This window comes from Oculina patagonica, chromosome 3, assembly GCF_052425735.1.
Source record: "Oculina patagonica isolate OP01 chromosome 3, crgOcupat, whole genome shotgun sequence".
Taxonomy (NCBI): domain Eukaryota; kingdom Metazoa; phylum Cnidaria; class Anthozoa; order Scleractinia; family Oculinidae; genus Oculina; species Oculina patagonica.
In genome coordinates this window covers 19,028,232-19,040,172 of record NC_135760.1, presented here as the reverse complement: position 1 = coordinate 19,040,172, position 11,941 = coordinate 19,028,232, and the positions used below count along the sequence as shown (strand labels likewise).

The window sequence follows — 11,941 nt, the reverse complement described above, 5'->3', positions numbered from 1 at the left end:
CGGAGTTACAAATGAGGAGGTGTAGTTTTCTTTTCTCGTGGCAACTGTCACGGAAAAGGTGTCTGCATTTTGATTTATCGAGCGGAAAAAGAAAACGTGACATACACATCCTATAATCCTAATTAGCATAATCAATAAAGAGCATAATGTTTTTCACAATTTAACTTGTTACTCGCTCCCAGAAGCGATTTTGGGCAACGTCAAACATAATTACCAATCAAATCGTTACACTCTATATGTTTAGCATAACCCATGCTAGTGACCGACTATTAGGCAATCTCGCAATCTGATTGGCTACGCAAGGGCGGTCTAATTTTTGAAAGACTGCCCTGTGTTAAGGTGGCTCAAAACAGTTTCCTGCATTTTTCAGCTCCTCGACTTTAACGGGTCAATACAACGACTCTTTCAGTTGATGCAACAATTATGGTCTCAAACAAATGCCCAATCACTGATAAACAAAATATGATTATTTTCTTGACATTACAATCTACCGTAGCAACGGTATAAATTGTTTAAAACACCTTAACTCTAGCTTTAAGTGCTCTTAACGCCAAAACAAGTCCGGAACCCTAATTTTTTATTACTGAATTGTAATCAACTCGTTAAGTTGCAACTTAACTTAAATTTACAAAAAAATTAAGGTGGCTCTGAATCCCATGTGCAGAATTGTTTTAAACTTTGCCAACATTTGCATCTTGTCTTGCTAATCAAAATTTTATAATAAAAAGTAGGGGTCACCGAGCTCGTTTTTGAGTTATTGGCAGTTAAGTTTAAAAGGGTGTATTAAGAAATTTATACTGTTGCTACGGCAACCTATTCGGTTATAAAAATGACAACAACGTGTTCGCCAATCATTGGACATTTGTTTGACATCATGATTGTAGCAGAGTGATTATAATGACCCATCTAAATCTCAGTCTTGAAAAGTGCTGCAAACTGTCGCCAGCCACCTTAACTGTGGGTAAAAGTGTTACAACGTAGTAGGCGCCTGTTTATTTTTGGGGCGCACATTTTGGGAAAGGCGCAAGAAAGCCACGCGAAGGAAAACTCTCCCTCTTCCCTCGCGTGGCCGTCTCCCAATCTCGCGGCTTTCAAATTCCCCAAAAAACTACACAGGCGCCTGCTACGCAGGTTACAAATGTCACTGAAATTTGTCAACGAAATTTCTGGCGAATGAGGCGGAAAACATTAGGAAAATTGTCTCTATTCTTACTTACCGTGATTAATCTATGAAAAGATTTTATGAAATGACTTAACATCTTTTAACCTTATCGAGAGTTTATCTGCATTTATAATAATCAATACCCTGTTAAAACTTCATCCGATTGCAGCTGCTTACTATTGATTTTACTGTTAATTTTGCAAAGCACTGTGTTGAGAATGGATTATTGACAGCACTTTACAATACGCCAAAGGAACCGTTGTCTGACGGGCCAATGACAGTGCAACTTCTCACAAACCCTGCTGCTTTAAATTTTCGCACAGAAAAGTTGTTTAGTGTTTTTTTCTCGAGTTCGTTAAATATTCGATAAAATTAAACATATGGCGGATATTTTTCTCGCAATATTCCAACGGATCTTAGTATCTTGTCACTGATTAGAAGCTCTCTTTGAACTGCAACTACGGCATATCTTTATGCATGGTGTACAAGGGAATTTCTGGTGAAACATCTGAAACAGCGACAAACGATTCGTACATGTGTTGTTTTTGTTTTCTTCATGTGCTACTACAAACTACAAGATCTACGGCTGAGATCATAGGGTCTTGCCATTTTTTCAACAGTTGCTTCAGTGAGAAGAACTTAGTGATTTACCCCGTTACACCAGTATAATCTGAGAGCAGGATAATCCGGTTGCTAGCATACAAATCGGGATATTACAAACTACTGCCTGCCAAAAGCGAAAACAGGGAAAGCAACCCATTGAGGTAAGTTTAAATTCAAACAGAAAAAGGCAAATGGAAGAAGACTGTGGACGAAAGCGTTTGGTTTTTATTGCAAAAGATTTTAAGTCAAAATTTACGCTCTTTTTATATCACATTTACATGTTTTAGCGAATATTATGTGAAAAGGCAAATTGTTTAATTTGCAGTTTCAGGACAAATTGTTTGCAGTGTTTAAAGTTATTTCAAGGGAGACTGTATTGCATGTATAATCCTGAGATGCATGCATAAGACAGTTTATGCTGCAAGTAATTTAGAAACGTTTTTATCTTTGCTTAGACGTGCAGGCTCTATTTAAAACGCTTATTTGTACTAAGTTGTCTGAAGAAGAAACTTAAGTGCAGGTGTGTGTGTGAGAAAAACTTTTTTACTTCTTCCGATTCTCGTCTCATCTTTTTGCATTGAACGAACATCCATTGCGGCTTCTAAATTTTTCGACGCCGAGTGGCTAACTGTAAAAAGCGTGTTCGCTACATTGGGGATCCACAGCTATAAGCCAACAAAAATACAGATTTGGTCACGGGTCTCAGCATGAGAAAAAGAATAGATTTGTATGCGGTGTTGATTAACTGTAGAAACAACCAATTCATGCATTATTCCAAAAAACCCAGAATGGAGTTGCTGCAAAATGCTGTTATAATTTCTCTGACTATAAATATCAAATTACTAACAGGTAAGCTGCATTATCTAATAGAAAATGTCACAGTTTTCCATAACAACTAAAAATTCTGTGCGTCAAATCCATACATTTATAAGTAGGTTATGTAATTTAGTTTTTCCAGTTTTCACCTGCGCGTAATTATTATTTGAACTGACTCAAATTGAATTTGACAAACGTATTACAATGTAACTGATATTAATGATAATACAGCGTGGCGACTGAAAAACATAAGCGATCTGTATAATTTAAAAACGAAGTATTTTTAGAAAAGCAAAACAGAAACAGAATGAAAAGGGTGCTTAAAATATAAATTTTAAAGAACAATAACGGTAGGTTGTTTTTGCATTTTCACATGAAGTTTTTATTTTAAAAATTTAATTCAAGTAAAAACATGCTACTGGATAACCTAAGGTAATATTTTTTCTTTAACCATTCTGTTTTCGTCTTCTTAGTTTGGTTTCAAGTCTTTGTTTCAAAAAATGGCGACTTCCAGTCGACATAGGTTGATTTTCACTGTGCTTGCCTTGGTTTTAATTCATCACATACTGGCGGACAGTGACTGCCCGGATAATAACGTCAGCCCGTACGACCCGACAGGGTGTCCGACTGGAGACGTTCCTGTGGTGATGCTATCATTTCCACCCTACGTTATATTCGAAGATGAGGGTAACGGTCAAATATCTGCCCATGGTATTGTGTTTGACTACATTCGCGAAAGTTTCGAGGGTTGTTGCCATGGAAACGGTAGCATACATCTGATCGTGCTTAATAACATCGAAACGGGCACTGACACAGACGCATTCGACGAGGCTCTCGTGAGAGCTGATATCATATTCCCTGTTACAGAAAAGCTGGAAACGCGTTTAACATTCTCAGGCATTGAGTACACTTTCCACAATATTGTCAAATCACATGGATATGTGCTTATTGGCCTCATTGATCTTTACAACGCGAAAGCGAGAGGTTTGGTGTTGGACTCACTCTACGACTCGTGGCCCATTTTTGTTTTGACCTTCCTTCTAGCTGGAATCGCTGGGATTTTGATTTGGGCGTTGGTATGTTAAAAATATATAATTTTATTTAACAACTAAAGCTCAGTGTTCTAAAATTACTGACCCTCCCATTCCCAGAGACTGAAACTTTCAGGCAGTACGTGTGGCTATATGTTTGTGCGTAAAACTCTAGCGTGCTGACCGTACATGTTAATGGAAGCTGCTTTGCAGTATTGTCATGCCATGTAATATGCTGTACAATTTGGATGAAACGGCTAGGTGTGACCTTTCATTGATAGCTCTTAATTTGTATTTTTCATCTTATTTTCATTATTTTTCAAAACGGAGTAAAGATTTTTCCAGTTCTCAGTTTTTTCACTCCTACCCAGAGTGAAGAGGCTGAGCATTTCTTTTTTTCACTCAAGGTCGGTTAAAGCACACGATTATTTAAGAACGTCAATCATTGATCGTTTTCACACTAGAGACGTCGTCAAGACGGACAAATCGTCTGAGATGGACAAGTCGTCTTTGTGTGAAAACACGATTTTGGACGTACAAGTCGTCTATGTCAGTCGATTTGGCCGTCTGGGCAGACGAATTTTTGAGGACGACTTGGTCGTCTAGACGGAAGTTTTCCTTAAAATTCACACTAGACGAAGAAATGGTCGTATTTAGCCTTCAAACTGAATTGGCGCTAGCAAAAGGAGTGTTAGTTTGTTGGTAATCAAAATGGCGGCAACAACGAAATGATCACAAGACCGTTAAAGAGAGTAAAACAAAGTGTCAAGAATATAATTACAGGTGCACTCAAATGCAGGGCCCTAACTTTAGAAACGGTGGCTCTAAAAAAACTGCAAACGCGGGAGTGACTTCAGGAAGATTCCTGACCAGTTCAAAGCCAGTGTGATCGCTGAAGGTTTAGGTAATTCTGCTTTCTGTAGAACCACAAATGGTTTATAGCATGCTTGAAATTAGCATTTACCTGATCATCAGATGGCAGCTATTTTTTCGCATGCTAGGGAACTATGCCGGAGGCAGCAAGTGCTGGTGTGTGTTGATATGAATTGACGACCAAAACAGGATTACTTGCCCGTCCAGTTTTCACACTAGACGAACAAATCGTCAGACGACTTGTCCGCCTTCTAGTGTGAAAACGGCCATTGTGACGGATTATTCCTTATCTCCAAGAATGGCAGCCGAGGAATGACGTAAAAAGTAAAATTAACTGAAATAACATAAAAAGGGTATAAACAATCTCATTAGTTTAGTATTCCCAAACGTGTACCAATCTCTTAGGGGTGTTTTTCCTCGACGCGATGTCTTCGTTTATCGTTATGGATTTTTGTCTTCATCAGTTTGTCTGCTGCCTAACGTTTTCTCATGCAGTTACGATTTTATGCATGCCAATGAAATTTTATTCTGTATTTTTCCAGGAGTTCCATGTGCAGAACGAAGAATTCCCCTTGGCGTTTACAAAAGGGTTTTATGAAGGATTTTGGTGGGCCTTTATCAGTATGACCACCGTAGGGTAGGCAAATGAAGAACTGAAAAAGTAGAAAATGAATGAAACGTGCACCATTTGTTAAAGTGAATGCTGTTGAACATTGGTCCTTTTGATTATAAATGGAACAGAAAAATAATTTTCTTTCACAAATGCTAGAAAAAGGTCCGAAACAACTAACTGTCAAATTAAAAGACCATAAGATCGTTCTGCTTTCTGTATAGAAAACAAACCTTAGGAATCATCTTCTTTTAAACTTTTCATCATTATTTTATTTAATTTCAATTTTATTTGTAAATATTAGAGTTAAGTAGTTTTTATTTTTTATTGTAAATAGTAACTGAAAAGCCCTGTGGGGTAGTTTACTATTAAAGTTTTTATTCTTATTCTCTTATTCTTATTCCATGACTGATGAGCCTTTTTAACTCCTCCAGTTAAGATTTTGTTGGACTCTTTTGCAACGTTTGCTTCCTGTCCGCGAAAATTACTTTCATTACTTTCCAAGCACAACATACAATGTAAAACATCGTCTTTGATATCGTCCTTCCCATTACCACCTGCAAACAACGATGTGAGGACCTTTGAAACAAGGTTAATAACTTATAAGGCTGGTTAGAACTATGAAAACCATAAAGTTTCAAACACAGACAAAATACTTTGTTAATCAACTGAATCAAAACGATGCGTGATGACCACCGTAATGCATCTTGCTCCCAATGTATGGCTTCATAGCTCAGTTGGTAGAGCATCTCACAGGTATAGCGGAGGTCAGGAGTTCAAATCCCGTTGAAGCCCTGAATTTTTTAAGGCTTTTTTCTTTGCAATTTCTTCAATTGCAATTCACTGCAAGGATCATTTCTTTACTTTACATCTATCCGCAGCTCAAATATAATTCTTTCATTTTCTTTACATCAAAACAAGTCATTTTGACGTTTCGACCACTACCGTTGGTCATCTTCAGACTGAGGCTCATTTAAAGTTATGCGGAGCCCTTCCTCTCCCAAAAAATGTTTATATCGATTAAAAAAAATTGTTTATGTTATATCCTTGTAGATATGGAGACAAAACTCCCAGATCGTTTTTTGGCCGCCTGTTTGGTGTGTTGTGGATTCTTCTTGGTGTGATTGTTGTCACCATGTTCACGGCTACTGTCACGTCTGCTCTCACTCACAGTTCATTGCCAACGTTTACCAGTGCGTTGGAAGGACAAGAGGTGAGCAATGACATGCAGACGACGTTTAAAAGTCGATAAAATACGAGTGTGAGGCGTGGTGGCCTAATGGTTAGCGCGCTCGACTCCACCCAGTCGAACGGCTCGGGTTCAAGGCCTGGCCAGTAGGAGGTAGCAAGGCGTGACAGGCCGCACAATCTCTACCGGTGTGAAACATTTGAGAACCTTTATATTTTTGCTCTAACGAGCATATCCTTTAAAGATTTCCCTTTCTTGAAGGAGATGATGGGTGGATCTTTGAAGATTTGTTTGAGTAGTGGTTGTTCCTCTATGATGTGCCATTTTTTCATTAAAATTTGTTTGATGTTTGGCACTGCTGGTTCATATTGTGTGACAAAAGGCAAAATTTCTTTCGTATCTTTAGCTTTTTTTCGTATTTATCTTTAGCTTTTTTTCGTATCTTTTTCTTTAGCTGTTATTTCTTTTAGCTTTTTAGAAGAAGTGAAAATGGATCTGGCTGAGATAAAAATAACTAAGCCTAAACAGAACTTGTCACGCAATGAACGCAAAGCATTAAATGAATTAAAACAATTCAAAGAAATTAACCTCAAGAAAGCGGACAAGGGAAATACCACCGATGTCATGAACACAATACACAAGATTCAAGAGGGTCAAACCCAAATCAACGATCAAAACAATTACAGGCCTCTTGACAACCCCATGGTTAAAGAGACACACAGCAAGGTGTCACGTTTAATTACAAACCTTCACCATGGCAATCACATTGATAACATGACAGAGAAATGGCTATCACAAACACCAAATCCACCTAGAATACCAGAATTCTATACTCTTACAAAGATTCACAAGCCAACCATGACTGGGAGACCAATAATCTCCGGTTGTGATGGGCCCACAGAAAGAATATCATCTTTTGTTGATACACTGCTACAACCTATATCGAAATCACAGGAGTCGTATCTTAAGGACACCACTGATTTCATAAATTTTCTTGAGAAAACCAGCGTAAATAAAGAAACATTCCTTGTTTCGATGGATGTAACCAGCTTGTATACAAATATACCACAAGAAGAGGGTATCGAAACAGTATGCGAAGCATACGACACCTTTCACAATAATAGCCCTCCAATACCCACATACTACCTCAGAGAAATGCTTAGTCTCATACTTAAAGAAAATTCCTTCCATTTTAATGGAAAGAACTATCTTCAAATACACGGCACTGCGATGGGCACGAAAATGGCTGTCGCCTTTGCCAATATATTCATGGCTAAAATTGAGACACAAATCCTAAGCAATACTGTCAAAAAACCTACAGTTTGGAAACGGTACATTGACGATGTATTTTCACTGTGGGACGCCAGCAAAACAGAGATCGAAAGATTCATTGATCAAGCTAATTCACATCATCCTACAATTAAATTCACAGCTGAAATCTCAAACACAAAAACTACATTTCTGGATACAGTCATATACAAAGGCGAAAGATTCAGGGAACAATCAATCCTTGACATAAAAACACATTTTAAACCTACAGAAACCTTCCAGTACACCCACTACACCTCTTGTCACCCGCCAAGTGTGAAAAAAGGATTCATAAAGGGCGAAGCTCTTAGACTCCTAAGAACAAATTCTTCAGAAACCACTTTTGAAGAGAACATTTTAAATTTCAGAGCACGCTTGGTCGCAAGGGGCTACCCACGAAATCTGATAGATAAAAACCTATCAGAAATTAACTTCACAGAAAGGAAGTCAGCACTTAAACAAAACAAAAAAGATACGAAAGAAATTTTGCCTTTTGTCACACAATATGAACCAGCAGTGCCAAACATCAAACAAATTTTAATGAAAAAATGGCACATCATAGAGGAACAACCACTACTCAAACAAATCTTCAAAGATCCACCCATCATCTCCTTCAAGAAAGGGAAATCTTTAAAGGATATGCTCGTTAGAGCAAAAATATAAAGGTTCTCAAATGTTTCACACCGGTAGAGATTGTGCGGCCTGTCACGCCTTGCTACCTCCTACTGGGCGATGCGTTGTGTTCTTGGGGAAGACACTTTACTCTCACAGTGCCTCTCTTCACCCAAGTGTATAAATTGGGTACCGGCGAATCTACTGCTGAGGGGGTGGAACCCTGCGATATACTAGCATCCCATCCAGGGGGGAGTAGCAATACTCCTAGTCGCTTAATGCTACGGGAACCGGGATAAGCTCTTGCTGTATGGGCCACTTGGCTCGGACGCAGACTTTACCTAAAATACTAGAATAGATACACTGTATAGATATATCGCCACCAATTCTTTCGTCCCGTCAAACCACTAAAAATAACAGTTTTTGCGATAGCTACAACCTGCTGTAGTGAAGTACGTGATATTTTATAGCTTTGGTTAAAATGATATAACAACTTTCTACTATATAACTGCCTAGAATAAACCCAATTTTAAGTCACTGTTTTAGGATATTTGTAATATATTTTGCACTTTTCTACCCAGCCTGCTGTATCTTCCCAAGATACCATTTCTTCTTTGGCTATTGTGTAATAAGCACTCAGCGAAAGTCGATAATAACAACGATGTGATGGATTTTTCAGTAAAATTTTCACTTTTTCCTACACTTTATAGACTACAAATATGTACAGATAGAGAGAATCAGTCCGACATAAGAAATAAAGTCATCGTCCCTATTTTAAAAGCACATATAAATTTTCTTTAGGTAGCCGTACTTGACGACAGCAATGCAGAGAACGAAGCATATTATATGGGGGCAACACCTCATAGTAAGTAGTGTCGATCCTACTCAGATGGGCACATAAGGAATATTACCCCCTTTATAAACCACAGAAACGTTAAATACAGTTGGCAAACATTTACCTTCAAATTGTTTTATTTTTAGGTTAATTTAAAAAAAAAATGAACATAACCATGTTACAAATATCTTAAAACGTCAACAGTTAAAGCGTTACAATCCGGGGTCTGAATTAAATTAGTAAATAGATTGGAACTTCTTCAGATGGTTAGCTTTTGTCACATGCATGCAATTAATCCGTCTACCATTGAATTTATCATTTTGTTGCTGGGTAGATAGTAATTTACCACAGAATTCGCTTTGATTCCGATGCCGATTAGATCACGGCCCGATGACTCAAGCATTTCCAAAGTTAGAGACTAACTTGATCAAATTGATATTTCCCAATATTTTCAAACCATACATGTATCTGAAGATGCTGGGAATGTTTTTTCCGATAAGTTAGAATACCATTACAACGGTTACGTAAATCTGCTGTATTTTACACAGATGTTGTTTATTCCAGCATACTTCGAATTTCAAGACATGCATAACGATCTGGTTGAAGAAAAAGTCGAAGGTGTCTTCATGGAAAGACTCCGAGCCTTCTACTTTTACAAAGATAGAGTCGATGATGACGATGATGGTAACCTGAGAGTGTTCGACACTGTTCATAAAGAGATCACCTACAAGATGGCTCTTAAACGAAACACCACTTGCAGCTTTTTACGAAAAAACTTTTGCTTTAGACGTCGCCTGGAGAATCCTTTGATTGATTCACTCGTGAAAGAATACACTACTCCTTTAAAGGTATTGTGCTGCTGCTTTTGAAAGTGATAGCTAAAGTTCTATTCAACGTTTTATTTGTCATGTCCGGAAATCGCGGACTTCCGAGTCCGCGACTAGTATGTCCTGCGGAACACTGACCGTAGAAGCGAACGCAAGGATTATAAAGAAAGTGTATGGAGAATGAAATGTTTAATTAAATATTTCTTGACAAATTAGCAAATGTAAAAATTTGCAAGCGGAACACAATAGACTGGTGTATTATTAAGAACCACACTGCACACAAATTGAAGTGCAGACTTCGATATGTTAGCAGCCGATCCATCTCCAACTGCCTAAATCTCAGTTAACCATTTTATTCGCTTTTAATTTCCCCTTTGGAGTTTTTCAACAAAAATAATAGCAACAACAGCCCTCATTGATCTAACAAGGGTCCTCTTATTTAAGGAATTTAAAACATCTGGCCTTTTTTATGTAAAGGGTTATTTTTTATTGCATTTTAAGCAAAATAAGCAATCGCTTTGCTTTTTTAAAAGTCCCTCACCCATCAGTGTTTTTGTAACGATAATCACGTGATATTATTTTTGGTAGTCTTTCAAGCCATCCAAGGATATAGAGGGTCTTTTTTCAGGAACTTCTAAAGAGACGCGTATTTTCTTGCTCATCGTCATGGGCGTTTTCCTTGGTCTGTTAGCACTCGGCCTTTTGGTAGATGTCTTTATTAGGAAATCTAGACAACGACTCTGCAAACCAGTCTTAAGCAAGTACATTACGAGGTCATCAAAGTGGTTATTCTACCAAAACTGACTTTTTCACATTTCGTACAATTCCGGTTATAAGCCCCCCCCGCTTATAACCCCCCATGGTTATAGCCCCATCTACCTGGAAACAAAAAATACATCAGGTTAAAAGCCTCCCCCCCGGATATAACCCCCCCCCCCTCTGCTGGATGACAGTACTGAACAGGATTAAATGTTGCTTAATTATGACTTTTTAACTTAAGAACTTATTTCTATCCATGCTTATAAGCCCCCCCCCCCCCGCTATAAGCCCGCCCCTCCGTTTATAAGCCCACCCAAAACCCCTTCCGAAGTTGTTTTAGCCCAGGGCTTATAGTCGGAATTTTACGGTATTCTACACCACGAAATGCTGAGTCTGTTTGCAAGTTCACTTTAAGTTATCTACTTCGAAACTAAAAGAAAGCATTTCTGCTGATTAAGGGACTAAGACCGACGGTTTATAATACCACTGAGTCATCGTTATAGATATAACTAGCTAGAAAGGGCTTTTAACACATGCAATTACTTTTCACTCAATGCCAGGCCACATATTACTAAATTAAAAAAAAATGAAAGAATTAATGAATTCTCTTCGTCATAGTTCAGATCCTCAATGTGTCGTACAGAGTTAAAATGTTCTTTTTTGCTTTTTATTAAGGTGAGTTTATTTGTGTAATGTTATATATGTTACAAACTTCTAAATTCAACCTACTTCGTTCGTATTATTCTTAGATGCGAAAAGCCCGAGAACTGCGTCTGACGGAAATTCCTTCGTGTCAACGCCACTGTGAGGCAACTTGAGCGCCTGGCCTGTAACAGAATCTAGAAAAAGCTGTTTACCCAAGTGCAGACCAAGAAAGAAAAGTGCAACCGACAACAACCTCAAGCTCGCTGGATTATATCTGTTTGGATTTAAGCTCTGACATGGAGGTTTATTTAGGAGGTGATCTGAGCATAACCGATACTATTTTTCTCAAAAGAGTGTTGAAAAAGCTTCTTTGTCAAATAATGGCAAATAATATTTTTATAAATTGTTGAGTAAAGATGGTTGGCTAAATATTTTATTCGCCAAAGTTGATGGATGTAGCTGGACTAGAAAGCGTTCAGTTACGTTTTAGTGTTCCATAAATTTGTCAATATTTTTTTTCCCAGACAAATATATGGACTGGATGCTTTCCAGCACAGCCACATCCGTCAAAATTTGGAGAATACAACTCCTCGGCCTTAGTATCTTAACTTTACGATTCATAAGTTGTTCAGGATTCAATTTTTGACAAAATTATTTTCCATCGGATTTCC

General features: G+C 38.0%; 2 protein-coding genes across 2 annotated transcripts; both read left to right on the top strand.

Moving 5' to 3' along the window:
• Positions 1-1,558: 1,558 nt before the first annotated feature.
• On the top strand, positions 1,559-11,831 carry LOC144647025 (uncharacterized). The gene is made up of 8 exons (XM_078506769.1): positions 1,559-1,926; positions 3,055-3,657; positions 5,028-5,122; positions 6,149-6,308; positions 9,006-9,069; positions 9,604-9,887; positions 10,455-10,616; positions 11,375-11,831. Exons 2-8 carry the CDS (start codon positions 3,082-3,084, stop codon positions 11,441-11,443), a joined length of 1,410 nt encoding a protein of 469 aa, XP_078362895.1. The 5' UTR covers positions 1,559-1,926; positions 3,055-3,081; the 3' UTR covers positions 11,444-11,831.
• On the top strand, positions 6,774-8,312 carry LOC144645879 (uncharacterized). The gene has a single exon (XM_078505405.1). It carries the CDS (start codon positions 6,774-6,776, stop codon positions 8,253-8,255), a length of 1,482 nt encoding a protein of 493 aa, XP_078361531.1. The 3' UTR covers positions 8,256-8,312.
• Positions 11,832-11,941: the final 110 nt, after the last annotated feature.

Bases quoted from the DNA above. Each gene is read 5' to 3' on its own strand.
- LOC144647025 (XM_078506769.1), top strand. From the start codon at position 3,082: ATGGCGACTTCCAGTCGACATAGGTTGATTTTCACTGTGCTTGCCTTG. The intron at 3,658-5,027 runs GTATGTTAAAAA...GTATTTTTCCAG, and splicing joins GGATTTTGATTTGGGCGTTG to GAGTTCCATGTGCAGAACGA. The intron at 10,617-11,374 runs GTCTTAAGCAAG...TATTATTCTTAG, and splicing joins GACAACGACTCTGCAAACCA to ATGCGAAAAGCCCGAGAACT.
- LOC144645879 (XM_078505405.1), top strand. From the start codon at position 6,774: ATGGATCTGGCTGAGATAAAAATAACTAAGCCTAAACAGAACTTGTCA.